The sequence below is a fragment of the Lepisosteus platostomus genome, chromosome 1 (assembly GCF_059453375.1).
Source record: "Lepisosteus platostomus isolate fLepPlt1 chromosome 1, fLepPlt1.hap1, whole genome shotgun sequence".
NCBI lineage: Eukaryota > Metazoa > Chordata > Actinopteri > Semionotiformes > Lepisosteidae > Lepisosteus > Lepisosteus platostomus.
The window spans coordinates 80812220-80828354 of NC_142611.1; the positions used below are offsets into that span (position 1 = coordinate 80812220).

General features: G+C 46.0%; 1 protein-coding gene across 1 annotated transcript; it reads right to left on the reverse strand.

Moving 5' to 3' along the window:
- On the reverse strand, nt 1-15580 carry LOC148679024 (disintegrin and metalloproteinase domain-containing protein 12-like). The gene is made up of 14 exons (XM_088638756.1): nt 15278-15580; nt 13650-13744; nt 13438-13514; nt 10837-10912; nt 9978-10054; nt 9478-9631; nt 8789-8842; nt 7430-7501; nt 6901-7070; nt 6257-6341; nt 5294-5439; nt 4541-4646; nt 2933-2975; nt 1-1490 (listed from the first exon to the last, which is right to left on the reverse strand). The coding sequence occupies exons 1-14, from the start codon at nt 15330-15332 to the stop codon at nt 1315-1317; spliced, it is 1386 nt and encodes a 461-aa protein (XP_088494882.1). The 5' UTR covers nt 15333-15580; the 3' UTR covers nt 1-1314.
- Nucleotides 15581-16135: the final 555 nt, after the last annotated feature.

Genomic DNA, 16135 nt, shown 5'->3' on the forward strand with positions numbered 1-16135 from the left:
TGTGATGGAGGCATAACTTTATTAAAACAATTAAAAAGTGCTCTGCTTCAGTAACTCACAGTCAAGTAAACACCAGTTTTCCCTCTCTCAGTGGAAAGCAAAGCACAGTACAAGAGCTCACGTTGAGTCTCAAGTTACTTCATAAATTATATTATATAAGCAGCCCACACATAGTCATTCTGAATGCATTCTCAAAGTTTACAGCTGTTGCCGAAGAGGAGGATACCTCTTCCTTCATCACTCACAACTGCTACAGTATACAGAGAGGCTCTGTAGGCAATCTGACACATCCGACAGCTCTGTAACGCTCTGTAAACTGTGATAAAGGTGGGAGCAGTCTCCAACCCTGGTGCTGGAGAGCCCCAAAGCAGTCAGTCTTATAAGTCACCTGTTGCTAAAGATTGGACATTTCTGGGAATTACAGATGAATTCAGTAAGCAATCTGTTGAATTTAGAGAGCTCTAACCCCTTAAGGGCTAAAGGTGACCAGCATTTTCGTCCCAGATAGTTTCCGAATTACTTAATCCAAGAAATTAACTGATCACTACATATAGATGTCCACTATCTTAAGAAATGTTTTGATAGCCCATAAAATGTGTGTGGGGAGCTCTCTAGGACCTGGCCTTGGAGACAGCTGAGCATGGTGTGAGTGATGCCTCCTGGTGGCAGAATCTGGAAACTTAAACAAATATACTAATTCACAGTTGAAACAATGGGTGTAACTTCTACCTTCATAAACATATATATTTACTGTAGAAAAAAATTCACATTTTATTTGCATAGATAAAGTTGACTATTCATTTCAACTGTTCACATATTCAGGGACTTCCACCATGTAAGAAGGGTGATAAGTGCATTTTCAAAAAGAAAGATTTAGCCTTATTTAAAAAATAATTTAGAAAATAATAGAATAATGTATAATAAAAGATCACAGTATTTGTTCAGAAGTCTTCTGCAGATTCTCACACAAATTCAGTCTGTATCCTGTTTCACAGCCTGGTCTTATTTTTTGTGCAAAACTGTTTTTCAGGTGCGATTTTCAGACCTCGTCTTATCCAGAGCTCATGCAGTGTACTGCAGCTCCAAGACAGTCTCCACAGTGTCAGGCACGTCAGTCAAGTTGCGAACCTCTTTTCCTTTGTGCTCTCGCGCGGCCTGTGATGGGGGTTTTGACTCTCCGGCAGCACGGGCAGGCTCTTCTCTGGAGAGCCCCCCCCCGCGCAGGGCCGAGAACAGCCTTCACAGCGGACGGACGAGGCCTCCAGCAGACCGCTCCTGCTCGCTGACGGCGGCGGGCACAGTCAGGCCAGAGCCTCAGTGACCGCGGCACAAGGCGCTCGTGGGGGTGGGCGGGTCCGGGCTCAGCGGGGCGCCCCCACCCTCGGGCAGCAGGGTGGCGGTCGAGGACGAGCGGTACACCCTGATCTTCTGCACCAGCAGCGTGGAGCAAAGCAGCGCCGCCGCCAGGACCAGGAACGACAGCGCCCACACTGAGGAAAGACAGGGCAACGCCAGTCAGCTCCCGGCCCTCTCCCAGAGCATCGGGGGGGGGCGCTCAGGCGCGCTTCAGTGCAGCCTGCTTCTGGCTTGGCAAACGCCAGCACTCTCTAACAGAGAAAAGCTTCCTCTTTGGGAGGCAGAGGGCACTGGAGGGCCAGCAGAGTGCAGGAGTGTGGGATGGGAGGGCAGGAGGGTTAGAGAGTGGGCGTGGCGTGTCTTAAAGGTGACAGCGCCAGGTTCTTCCTGGGCTAGAACAGCCCTCGGGTCTCCTGTCAAGGACAGCAGGGCGTTAGCTGTAGGTGGGAGTACAGCTGCTGCATGCTGAGAATATAATGTATATCAGAGTGGAGCAGATTCTATTAAAGGTATCAGGCACAGTTCCACTGGCTTAGCATAACACCTTCAGGGAATGTGCAGAGAATGGCATTCTAAGAGTGGGGTATGGAGTTTACAAGCATGAGCACAGATAGGGCCATTTTGGAGTATTTCTTAACAGTAAAATTCCTCATTATACAAGAGTGCTGCAATATACTTTGGGAGTAGGATCTGTGGGATTGCCTGAGGTATCTACAGGGCGGTTGTATAGTTTATACGGGAGATCTTGCAGGGTACTTGCATTACAGTCGTCAGAACTGTCCTAGTAATTTGGCGACATGTTGCAGTTCAGGTTTTTAAAGCACAGCTAATCTTTTATTATCATTACATAAGGGAATAACTGCTTCTGTCTGCTGGCTTACATATTGTGCCAAACAGGTTTGCTTGTATAAATGGCTTGAGTTTTAAAACTTAAATGAAAATTAGAACATTACAATTATAAAAAAATCATGTAGGAAGGATTTAAATGTTATCACAACAATTGTTTCAGAGCTAAAAACTGAACAAGTCCTTTGTTTTCAGGAGATTCTGGAGCTGCTTTCCTTTTAGATTATCATCACCTTTCTTCCCAGGCTAAGAACAGATTTAAAAAGGGAGTGACCATGAAGGTCATATGCCAGCAGCCATATCACCCTGCAACTCACAACCGACAGCCCACTGAAGCTCAGCAGGTGTGAGCCTGGTCAGTACCTGGATGGGAGACCTCCTGGGAAAAACTAAGGTTGCTGCTGGAAGAGGTCTTAGTGGGGCCAGCAGGGGGGCGCTCACCCTGTGGTCCATGTGGGTCCTAATGGCCCAGTATAGTGACGGGGACACTATACTGGAAAAAAGGTGCCATCCTTTGGGTGAGATGTAAAACCGAGGTCCTGACTCTCTGTGGTAACCCCGGTGTCCTGGCCGAATTTCCCATTGGCCCTTACCAATCATGGCCTCCTAATAATCCCCCTCTCTGAACTGGTTCCATTACTGGTCTCCTCCCCACAGATACTGGGGAGTAATAGTGTGATGTGTGCTGGACAAGGGCACGCTGAGAATAGTGGGAGTATAGTTCTCTTACCAAGGAGGGGGAGTCTGTAGACCTTAGTGAGGTCATCTGTCTCCTGAAAGAACAAAGGCAGATAGCAGTCAGTCAAGGAAGAAGACACAGGTAATGTATGGCCAATATTGCAGTGTAATCCATGATCAAGTAAATAGATTCGCAGGTACATTGCTTTTTCATACCAGGGCCGCCCAGTTTGAATTTACCCCTACATCCCTAATTCATGACCTCCCTTCCCTCCTCCAGCAGTAAACCAAATCTCCTTCCCCAGTGAACACCAGCTTTTGCATGCTTTATTATTTCTTATTTATGTGGTTAACACTCTTACCTAAAGCACCTTTCATTTGCACCCACCTACACACACTGAATACAGGTACAACAGTATCGACTAACCTGGGATTTGATCCGGCAACCTTCCAGGTACAAGTCCTGAAACCTGATCTCTACTAACGCTAGACTCCAAGCTCATGTCAAATATCTAATTCCCCCAGTGAGCAAGCCCTTCAGGTCACTGCCCTGTACATGCCCGGGTTGTGGGTGCCTACAGGGTGGAAAGAGCTCTTTCCTCTTGCTAGGGCTTCAGAAGAACAGGGGCACCGGGCACCCTAATGATAATGAGGTCAGCATGAAGGCCGTGACTCTTTCCTGCTTATTTAAGGTGCAGCGAAGACCTCTAGTGGTCTGAAGTAGAAAAGCAACTATGTGCACAGATATACTGTAGATGAGGAAAGACATAGAGGCACCATTTAGGTCTTTATGTCAAAGCTATGCCCACTTTCACATTATGTGCCAGCTGGACCGGTTATCAAACACACAGGAGATCTCCAAACTGGAGATTTCTGTGTCGTACATGTCTAGACAAGAACGGAATGTTTATACTGCAGAGATCTTTCATCTTTAAATTATTCACAACAAAATGACTACAAACGAGAGGACCCCGTTTTGCCCACCACACTGTTCTGTCACTGGTCATACTGGGAATAACTCCTTCCCGACAACCCCCCACCCCAACCTGCACACCTCTGAAAGCTGGGAGGAAACCAGCACACCCATCGCAACACAGGGAGAGCATGCAGACACCACACACACAGACACCCACATGGGAATCGAACCCGGGCCCCTGGATATTTGAGGCAGAGGCAGGGTCTCCATGCCAGAGCTGACACAGCATCATTTCAGCATTTACCACATTAGCTACGAGGTCCAGAATTTGAAAGAACCTTCTCAAAGAATTGTATTTGTATTCAATTAGTTTCATGCAGAGCACATTGACCTAAACCACATTCAATTGAGAGGAAACAGTTGAACAGGACTATATATACTGAAAGAGCCCTGAAAGGCATATCAGTTAGCAGGACCTGGCTCTTTCTTGGAGTCTGTGTGTTTATGGCTTTTACCTCCCTTATAAAGTGCTCTGTCGGGAACATAAATAATTAAATTGGGCAAAAAAAGTGAGATAACTGACCTTCTCTCATCTACACACATTAAGAATTCACATTTAGTTCTGAATCTCACGTGAGGGTGGCTGGGAAGAGCAGAAAAAATGCCTTGCTCCCTACTGACAGCTCAGCAGCGCCTGGCCTACTGCAACATGTGTCTGTATGTTTGTGTCACAGTGGAACTTACCAGGAATGTGACTGGCCGGTTCTTCAGACAGGAGGCCTTGTCTTTCTCCAGGAACCTCTTCAGAGAGCTAATACTGCAGTTACTGAACACTGTGCTCTGGCCTAACCTGGAAATGCAGCAAAGGAAACGGTCGTGTGAGCCTGTGTCTGATAGTCTCCACCAGCGACCCCAATCCCCCTCCCCCAGTACCCCTCAGTCTCCACCAGTGACCCCAATCCCCCTCCCCCAGTACCCCTCAGTCTCCACCAGTGACCCCAATCCCCCTCCCCCAGTACCCCTCAGTCTCCACCAGTGACCCCAGTACCCCTCAGTCTCCACCGGCGACCCCAGTACCTTCTGGATTGTGTTCCAGATCACTCTTGGTTGTATTATCAAACTTCATGTAACTTATTGTTTAACAAACTGTTTTGTGTACTCAACAGTGTTACTCTATTTCCAAGAAATGAAGCAAAAAGATGCTCTTCCAGTTTCTTTTACAGCCAGCAGAATATCAGTTACAGGACAGGAGCAGGTGACAAGGCTGCAGAGTCTAACACTGCCCCAGAGTTCGTTCTTGCACTAGCCCTAGTGACGCGTGGACTCAAGAGCTCCGCTCCAGCTGGTCATTTCGACAGCGGCCTGAACGAGCCCTGACAGCCGAGCGCCCGGGCTCATTTCAATCCCTCTTTATAGTGTCCTTCTAGGTACCAACTGAAACAAACTGCTGGGCAGAGCGGGAACACGGCTCTCACAGCTGTCACCCAGGGCCCTTACCCTGTGAACGCACTGAGCAGGCACTTGCCACTCCAGGATGGGCACTGGCAGCTCCTGCCCGGCTCGTTGTCGTGGTGCATCTCCAGATTGTGCCCCATCTCGTGTGCCACGATCTCGGCCAGCTCCCAGGCGCTGACCCCAGGGCTCTGTTCACAGAGAGACAGTCACCACCGGCAGCACACAGCTCTGTCCCACGCCAACGCAGCGCCAGATTGTCGGATTTTTGTCTTTCATATTAAAAAGGTTGCGCATCTTAAGCATTTCCCAAAAATTCCTCCTTTAACGTTCCTTTCGTTTTTTGCAGGCTAGAAACTTTCAAATAAACTGCAAAATTACGTAAGCCCTGTATCTATAAAATAAACAGGGGGCTTTGTTGCATTTTAAGTTTGATGCATTCTTTATTCTTTTAGAAAAATTGTCAGTAATAGCAAATTTCCATTAAACACCTTACGAATACAGGAGTAACATTAACAGCCGATCATCATTAATATTAATTAACACCTCTGTTATCTTTGTGCAAACAGAAAGGTGTATGGATCTGTCAGTGTGCAGTAATGTGAGCACAGACAAACAGGTGGACACGCAGACTGACATATATTACTGTACGTGTAATTCTATCTTTCTGTATAATACAAAGTGGTCCTATAGAGCCACTGTAGTCCAGCAGGTCACCCGTAAACCTTCTATTTATAAAGACTTAAACCAGTTGGATTAATTTAGGAAGTTAATTGGTTCAATTAAGTGGCCAAAGAGCTTTAGGATCTAGGGGTCTTCATTACAAATTGTCTCCAAGTTACATAATTAAACACCTCGCCCGCTTCAGGGGTCAGAATGAAATAGTTCCACATGTGTGGAAATGGATGATTTAAGGGGGACCCATAATCCCTGCAGGACTGGGGCTCCCCGGGACCAGGGTAAGCCAACCCCAATTTGTGACATCCCCGTAATAAAGCCATGTCTTACCTGGGCCAGTCCTCCACTCTGGCTGGAGGAGCACATGGTCCCTAAGAGGCCTTCTCCCAGGACTTTCCCTTTAAACCTCCTGCCGCTGGAGAGAGAGGAGGAGGACACATCAGGCGTTGCCCCGGCTCACGCAGGCAGAGGGAGACCAATGGACTCCAGGATGTAACACTGTTTAATTCCAGACAGTGGGGCTCAGCCCCTCTCCCCGGAGACACGTGCGGTCAGATTCACAAATCAGCAGGCCCTTCCTGTGAGCATCGCACTGCACAGCGCTTTGGTCTTAACAGACTGAGCTCAGAGCCCCGAGATCCTCCAACAAAGAGCCAGTTTCAGACCTACCAAGACCAATCAGCCGCAGGCTCCAGCTGCCTCACATGAAGCATTAGAGTGATCGTTTAATAACTGTAATTGTAACTGTAATTGTAGTAATTATCCCAGGCTCTTGGTAAGATTAAGCCACTCCACAGATTTCTCCCCAGTAGGACAATTATACATAATACACTAACCAGGACCCCTGTGCTTCAAAAGAGGGTAAACCGCACTTCTGCTTAAGAGGAACTTCCCTGTTCCCAGCAGTATTAAGCGGCTGGTCTGACGCACATGCCATATTTGTCCAGCAGGGGTCACCCACCACTGCTCTGTACCTGATGAGCTGGGCGTTGTCGTGAGGCACCCTGGGCAGCAGGTCCTCCTCTCTCCAATGCAGGAAGTTCTTCAGGGTCTCGGTGGTGGAATAGTCCACAGTGACTTTGTCCCCCTCTGTCCACACCTCTGTGCCCACCAGCCACACGTCGATGCCCACTTGACTGTAGATCTAGCACCACACAGCAGGGAAAACACACACACAAGGTTAGACACCATACGCCACACCACCCGCACACCCTACAGGCACCGAAACATCCGAAGAGCACCGACCTGCTATCAGAAGAAGATGAATCTTTCTGCCATTAGCTACACAGTCCTGTGCAGGGCCTGGCTGTAGGCAACATGCCTGTCACATGCCTAATGTCCACTCGACTCCTCTAGCTCACACAGGCCCTGGTTTTGCCCTCACTGATTGCGGCGCTGTGAGCCCTGATGCACAACTTCCTCTGAGCTGCTCCATCCTGAAGGAGCCGCCTGGAAGATGTCTCGGGAGCTGGGAGGGGTCCTGTCTGAGGTGTAATGCCCTACCTCTTTCAGGTGGTGTGCCAGCGTTATCAGCTTCCACTGGGTCCTTCTCTTGTCACCATGCTGCCTTTGAAACTGCAAAGAGAAACCCATGTGCATCAGCCAGCATGAATCTGTGTCCAGATTAAACACTCAGACATTAAACAATCTACCCTGCTCTGCCTTCGCCTCTATATCAACACAGGACATTAAACAATATACTGTTTGAACTTCACTGTACTTGAACTTCAATCTAAATTGAAAAACCTGGGGGTGATATTTGGTCCTATGTTCTCACTAACTGCGGCTGAAAAGCTGATCAACACATTTGTGTTCTCCTGAATTGACTAATGTAATGCTCTACTTGCTGGGGTTTCTAAATCCACATTGAACAAACTCCAGTATGTCCAAAATTCAGCGGCCAGAATCCTGACCAGGTCTAGTGCAAGTGATGACATTACTCCTATACTGGAGTCCTTGCACTGGCTTCCTGTCAAGTTCCGTGTGGACTTTAAAATCCTCATGCTCACCTATAAGGCTCTGCATGGCTTGGCACCTCAATACCTGTCTGAACTATTATCGCCCTGCTCCCCACCTTGCAACCTTCGCTCTTCAAATTCTGCCCTCCTTACTGTCCCCCGAGCCCGTCTACATTGTATGGGTGACAGGGCCTTCTCCTGTTATGCCCCCAAGCTCTGAAACTCTCTCCCCAAGGATATCAGAGAGTCACCTTCTCTAAACTCCTGCAAATCCAGACTCAAAACCCTCTTCTTCAGAAAAGCCTTTACTGAACTGGTTCCATTCTTTACCCCTCTGCTCCTACCGTATTCAGTACCTCCATCTACTGTCTCCTTTCATTGTGCATTCTCATTGTGCATATCCTGTGTATTTTTTTATTGTTGTTGTCGTTCTGTAAAGAGCTTTGAGAAGCCACCTTTAAAGGCGCTATATAAAATAAATTTTATTATTATATAATATACCTCATACTGCCTTCACCTCTATATAAATCACTGTGTTGCATCAATATTCTTCACTTATTTCGAACCCAAAGGCAAAGGAGTATCCAGAAGACACAACATAGCACTTTCAGTGTGCACTGATTGTATATTAAACTGTATATATGCAAAGAAAACTCAGCATGATAAAATGTATATGAACATTCCTTGAAAACAGCAACATCTACCTGACAGTCAGAATCTAAGGTCTGTCTTCTGTAGTGAATGGATTTATTTGTAACAGAAAGTACTGATGAGGTGTGAATGACTCTTCCAAGAAAGAGAGACACCTAAAAGTCCAAAAGCTAGAGGTTGGGAAAGTGGGAGGTCTGAGGACACTACTGAGGTGCCAGGATACTACTAATACAGGCACTTTAGAAAGACTTACCTCTTCATGGTCAGCCACCAGGAACAGCTCAATACCCCACTTCTGGTCCGAGCCCTGCAGTGATATCAGAATTAACTCTGGCATGATGTTACAGAGCAGAAATAAAGAGAGGTAAAGTCTCAAAGAATGTGATCACCTATGTTTACACGCTGCCCCTCTGTCTCCCGCCACTGTTGGGTAACTTCAGACAAACTCTACCACAGTGAACTACGAACAATATTTCATCGGTGTGGATCATGCTTAACAAAAGCTCTCACTGAGCTCTGACTAAACAACTTGATGGGTCCTCATCCAGGCCGAGCTGCTAAAGCTGTTCCTCTCCGCAGAAAAGCAATGAAAACACAATCCTGCGATCATGGCACCTGTCACGTAGCCGTGAGCACAAGAGGTTATGTACATTTACTGAGGCGGTGGCTGCCATGAGCAGCCCCTCTGTACTCCATCACGCTGTATTGACTTCACTCCCAGCGGGGCAATCCATCACAGCTCATGTCTCAGGCCTCGGACGGATTAGCAGAAATACTGCCTTTCCTGTTCAGAACTAGTTCTGAACAAACGTGCTGAAAATAAATCATATCTGCTGGACGGGCTGAATGGCCTCCTTTTCATTTGTCAATATTTTGACGTTTCCAACAGAACGGACAGGGTGAGCGGCTCTGTCGGCCTGTGAGCCGCGCAGGCAGACTCACAGCATCAGGACGGGGGGGTCCGGTGCCGGGCGTAGGAGAGGGGTCCCTGGATCGTTTCCTCCTTTTCAGGCGAGTCCCGGTGAGCGTGTGCCTGGGGCCCCCATCGGTTTCCGGGGTCACTGTGTAGCTGTGCTCCCCAAGCCTGAGAGAGCCACTGGAAGGGACACATGAACACAGGAGCTGTAGCAGACCACAGAGCGGCTCACACCCCCACGACTCTGCAGCAGAAGCATTCGGCACAATGCCCAAGTCAAACAAATACTGAAAACAAGTGCTGCTTTCTGCTGAACTGATACACATCCTTAGTGCTCTGGCATGAAAGTCACATGTATCTTTTTTTTTCTAATCTGAGGATAATTATAGCTTTTATCCTCTTCCGGGGAAAATTTTGAGGATGACAACAAAGCCAGGAACCCGGTCTGTCGCCCTGCGGAGTCAGGCGAGGGCGCCTCTGGCAGCAACCCGATCTCCGGCTGCTCCACATCCCACCCTCCACTCACCTGAAGCCCTGGCAGGAGCACAGGGAGACAGAGGAGTCCCGAGCCCCCTCCACCCAGCCGGTGTAGCAGCAATGATCCTGGGGGCGGACAGAGACAGCACTGAGCCCACTTCCTCTGAAACACCAGATCAAACGCAAGCAAACGTCCGGCTGGCGCTCTTAAGTGTTTCTGGGTAACACACACACACACACACATCAGGTTCAAGCCTCTAGATTTGTTTTTTAAGACCGCTTTGATTTCTGACTCTGACTCTTTGGCACAAGGTTGGTACGGTTATGAACCAGACCTCCAGTTCCTGCCCTGCGGTGCCAGTGATTACTGTGTGCCGGTGCTGCTGCAGGGCTGCTTCGTACACAGACATCGGACAGAAAGGAAATAGGACGAGCACACCTACTGGAACAGCAAAATCCCAGGGCTTCAGACTTCCTTCTTAGTTTTGAATTTAATTTTAGACGGACACTTTGTAATAGTGTCCAGTGCCTCCAAAATTTCCTGGGATGACTTACATGGTCACAGCTGTTATTAAAGTTAAGATGAGGTTTAGGGTGAAGCTTTTTTGTCCGGTGCTGATGATAGTGGTACAGTAACTCCAGGATTCACCCAGAAGCAGTGACAATACAAGATTTCACCTTTAACAAACATAAACATGTGTGTATTTGGTAGGAGTTATAACTTGCAAATATCTCCTTGGCAGGTTATTTAAGAAACATTATTAAAACCAATTCCTGGTTTAGATAAGCCAGGAGACAGGATAGTGTACCATATTAGGAAATCTCAGCTGCTGAAGCTCTGGTACCATTGACAATGAACAAATTTTAAAACCAGCTCAGAAGCTGTTCAATACCATTAGAATTCCTACCGTGTGGTCATGTCGCTCGGACACAAAGTCCCCTCGCTCATAGTAGTGCTCAGTGTATCCCTCTGACAGCAGATCCCTTTGAAAGGAACACAATGTGTGCTTAATAACACCTCTGCTCACACAGTGCTGTGGTTTAACATTATGAATTCCTTGGTATATCATGTGCCCCTGAATTACTCTATTCCTGACTCAAGAATTGTTTTCTTTTTTCCCCGTGCTAAGACATGGTATTCACAGGGCAGCATATCACCATAACTTCATCAAACCTCCTTTCTAACACTGTTCAATAACATGTATGGTGTATTTTCTCATATACATGCAATGTGTTTGAATTGTGAACAGAGCTTGATAATGAAAGTTCCGTAGATATCCTATCACTCATCAGTTTACTATCAGTTCATTGAATCTATAGAATCTTAATAAAACATTTGTAGATATTCCATGCTGTAAAGAGAAGAAAGAAAACACAACGTTTCGGCCGTGGCGACTTCTTCAGCTGTGAGGCGTGAGGTGTCAGGTGTGAGCTCACACCTGAAGAAGGCTTTACAGCAAAAACATTGTGTTTTCTTCCTTCTTTTCAGCTGGAATAAACCTTTACTTGTTCCTCTGCAGCTAATGCCTGCTGACACAGCTCCCTACTTGAACTATTTGTAGATATTCACTAGTGATGAGACGGGGTGCGGGCTAGTGTGAACATTGATGTGTTGGTAGAGATATTTTGTTACATCTTTAGTGTATCAGTTGATAGTAAATTAATATAATAGAATATCTATTAAACCAATCTCTGTACAACTTGAACTACTGACTACAGAATTGTCTATTTTGTTGCATTTAAACATGCCACAATAATCATATTTCATTTAAACGCGTTTCACAGGCTGCACATCGATTGTGTCAGTCCTGTTTGAAGGTATTCTTCTCACTGTTTTCATTAATAACAAGCACATTTTCACGTTTCCTTCCACCAGTACAGTATAGCGCAGCCATGAAGATATACAGAACCACTTCTAATCCTCCTGCATTGTGAGGACACCGTTGCTAAAATCACTGAACGCATGTTTTAGAAAGTATCTTGGTAATCTCGATATCTTGACTGTCAAAGCCACTGATACTTTGTGAGGTCTTGCAGGACACTTCCAGAGCCCAGCTGTAATGAGGAATATTTTATTGGTCTGCTAATGCTCTTCCTGGGAACACTGCCATCTGCGTCGTCCTACAATCTGACAACGGAAGTGCAGGACTCACTGCTGAGGATGCAGGCACAGGACGTGGAGTTTTTAATTAACAAACGTTTCAGAGGGAAGACCGCAATCCCTGTTCTGCTTCACCTCTGCTACTCTGACTGAAGCTGCTCCATGACCGTGTCTGAGAAATGCTATAAAGACGACAGTGAGCCCCTCTCTCCTCCCTGTGCTGCTTCTTCTGTACTGCAGCTCCTCCGATCTCCACAGAGCGGCTGTGCCGATTCTCTACAGGAGCTCCTGACTAACTTCTCAATGAACATCCCTGACCAGGTTTTCTTATCGATTGGCATTGCCCAGGAATGTGTACAGTTTTACAAGCAGAGCAAGTCCTGAGTCCTGCTGGACTTCAACCCTTTGCATGTATCATTTCCAAACCAGGCGAGCCAAGTACTGGGATCAGCACACAGGAAGTATTTCTATCTAAGGTTTCCCTTTTGTAATCCAATCATCTGCTATTAAAAGACTTCAGTGGAATAGTAATTCAGGACAGTTTAATTACTTGTTTTCAATGTAATCTCCCCAGCTGATATCGAATCCTATTGATATCACTTTCATTATCATGTATGGCCAAACCACAGAGGTGAAACTGAAATGTATTGTGTGTATTTTAACACATAGACACAGTCCTAACCCACTGAGCAATAGTTTGAATCTGGGATTTCTATACATTTACTGTAGTTCTACCATTTACAGAAAAGTCACACTCACTGCTTGATAACAATCTGTATGAGGTGACAGGCCTACTTAATGCCTTTACTATACCTTGTCCAAACAACTTCATGAAATAGCCCATCTGTCAAGAGAGCTGCTATTTTGTACCTACAACGGATACTTGTTTAGGTAATGTCTGGGTGTTCAGGGTTTCAGACTCCCGAGATATGCTTCAAAGGGAGAAGAGCTGAGGCAGTTTCTCACATTCGATTCTGTACAGAGAGTCACGGCACTCTGACCCAACGGGTACGGCCATACCTGGAGATTCATTTAATCGGTTCTGGTTTCTATTATCTATATAGATGAATTATGTTGGCACGAGCAAAAACAGACTGTCTTACTGTAAGAGGGCCTGAAGTGAGAGCCATTAAAACCATTACTCCATTAAAACCAAGGCTCCCATCACACAGTACTGACAGACGGAGACTCAGTACACTTCTTTGACCCGGTCTTTTCACATACATGATATTGCAATGAGAGCTGGGTGAACCTTTTTTTAAAAAACTTTCTAACTTTCAGTCATGCAGGGCCCGTGGGCTTCCTGTAAGGCAGACCAGGAGTGACAGAAGGGGGGCTGTTAGGAGGCTGCCCAGGCCTGTCCACCCGTGTGAGAGGCCCAGAGAGGCGTGCGGAGAAGAGCGCTCACCGAGTCTTGAAAAGGTGCACAGTGTGGTTCTGTCCGGAGATGAACATCGCCAGCCGGACTCTCTCTGGAAACCGCTCCTGCTCGCCAGGCGTCAAGACATACAAGGCGCACCAATTAATACATCGCGTTTTCAAACGCCAAAATAAAAGTACATTTCCGAGGTAATGCTGCATTACTGAACGAGAGGCACAACGTCTTCTTTCTGTTTTTACCTCCGGCTCGGACCGGTAACTCTGCTCGGTCACAATTTCCGCCGTCTCCACGGACCCCCCGGCGCGCCGCCGCCTCGGCCACCGGCACCCGCTCGCTGCAAGACGGAGGAAGGGGCGTCAGACCCCGGCGTGACAGCCCGGGAACCGGCAGGAAATCCCCACGATACAACACGTACTGTACTGATCGGATTAGCACTGATCATTTCCCAAAGGAGATAAAGTGGAAATTCGCCTTGCGTTCAGTGCAGTGCGGTGATTAATGTACTGTACCGAGTACTAGCGCCGCTGGCACAGCAGTGTAGAGCAGTGGCTGAGATAGTTCAGTGGAATATCCGACTGCATGAATGTAAATCGCTTTAGACAAAAAGCATCAGATGCATAAATTAAAAACGTTACTATTCTTGCTCATTTGAAGTATTTTTTCCGTATTGTTCTAAAATCAATACAGTTTGCACAATTTCTTTAAGACTGTAAACAATTGCTTGTAAAACCAAAGCAATCCCGATTACAAACAAGATTAAAGAAATTGCATTTAAAATTGTTCACCGGTTTTATCCGCTAAACTACAACTTTCTAGATTCAAATATGAACAAGATGATTTACAGTATGTGTGTGCAAAAAGAACTCGCATTTTGTCACCTGTGTACAATACACACAGGTTTTGCTTTGGATAGACTTGCAAAACTCTATCTTTAAGCATTACAATTTGAATGTTAGATTTAAGGAGTTTGATATGTTATATGTTGTAAAATGTAATACAGAAAACATGTATTTAAATATTAATCTGTCAGTTACAAAGTTTGCGCTACTTCCTCCTTTAATGCCTTTAAGCCGGAATGCAATATTATGGGAACTCCATTAAAAACCTGGAAAATGACAAAGCAAAAAACAAGAACAAAATTGATGTCTTGGAATTTTTTAACTTATTGTGGCGGCGTATTTATTTTGTGTGTTGTTTTTGTTCACTCATCTTTTTGGGATACTTTTTTTCCTCTCTTTTGTGTTATTGGATGTTAAAAGTTTTGGGAACAAAAAACAGTGTATTCAAGCCTACGCAACACTGTGAGAACAATTGTACTGTTTTTTTTTTCTAGGTATCTGCTGTTTCTGTTTTTGTTGACCTCACGTTGTGCTAGACGTGCTCTAACAAAATGCGTGAGAAATGTTCCTGTTTGATTGGCACGTGGCGTATGCGCGTATTCTATTATGGGAAATTCGCCATTCCGCGCGTGAACTGGGCTCACAGCGCGTGCCGCGCAACAGAGCATCCCGCAGCATCAGAGATGCTGTCAGCTCGCCCGGCTCCTCCATAAGGAACTATATAATCCTGCCTAAATAACAGGCAACCTTATTCTTATAAATATAACTTGCATTTGATTAAAATGTGCGATAGACTCATATGTATTGATTATCTTTCTAAGGTGTTTCACCTTAACATTCACAACTCTGTCACACTTATTTGCAAACAAGCTCTGAATATGCAGCCTGAAACAGACCACTACAGATTAACACCTTTTAGGCGAAACGATATTTGTTAAAATAAACGTTTGTCCGACCGAATAAAAGAGGTTGAATTTGAGACTATACACACATGTAGATCTAGCAAAACAAATCACCTTGCTACTCACCTGTACTGAGGACTGTGACAGCGATCAGCATCTCGGTTACCATCCTTGTGTTCATGGTGCTCAGCTGTGCTGCCCGGGCGCTTGATTGCGATATTTTTATACATCGTGTCTGATTCTCAGGAAGCCTTAATCCCGCCCTCCGGGTGCAGTTCCTAGAACGAGCAAAACAGGTCAAGAGAGGACAAGTATATTTGTTTCCTTAAGGGCTCTTCTGGGTCGGAGTCTTGTAATTTGGAGACTGGGTTTTGGCAAACACTGAAGGTCAAAGTCACCCGCAAACCAGGAGTACACAAAATGCAAATCAGTTCATCACTGTGGAAGCCGGTATTCCCACGCGTTTTAAGTATAGGTATAATGCCGTTTTGTATGGAAGCCCGTTTCCGCCAGGGAGTAAAAAAAAACGCGCTATGGTATCTCAGAATTCCGACTTAGTATCTCAGAATTCTGACTTAGTAACTCAGAATTGCGACTTAGTATCTCAGAATTGCGACTTAGTATCTCAGAATTCTGACTTAGTAACTCAGAATTGCGACTTAGTATCTCAGAATTGCGACTTAGTAAGTCAGAATTCCGACTTAGTATCTCAGAATTCCGACTTAGCAACTCAGAATTCCGACTTTATATCTCACATTTGTGACTTCGAAATAGCCATATTTCATTGTCTGTCCTTTTGTTATTGTAACGGATTCGGGTTCTAGGGCTTGTGCCCTCGCCGCTCCCACCCTAGTTCGTGCCTCGCTGCACTGGCTCGAACCCGAGTCTTGCCAGCTGAGCTAAAGAAGACCTTCTTTTTTAAGTAAAAAAGGACATACAATGGAAATACGTAAAAAGTATGTTTCAGCTTTTGTAATTGTGAAT

What these genes read in the sequence shown, in the direction of transcription:
- LOC148679024 (XM_088638756.1), bottom strand. Translation starts at nt 15,332, where the DNA reads ATGAACACAAGGATGGTAACCGAGATGCTGATCGCTGTCACAGTCCTC. An exon ending in GTTACCGGTCCGAGCCGGAG is followed by an intron (nt 13,515 to 13,649) that starts GTAAAAACAGAA and finishes CCTGGCGAGCAG; the next exon opens with GAGCGGTTTCCAGAGAGAGT. An exon ending in TGCTCCTGCCAGGGCTTCAG is followed by an intron (nt 9,632 to 9,977) that starts GTGAGTGGAGGG and finishes TGTCCCTTCCAG; the next exon opens with TGGCTCTCTCAGGCTTGGGG.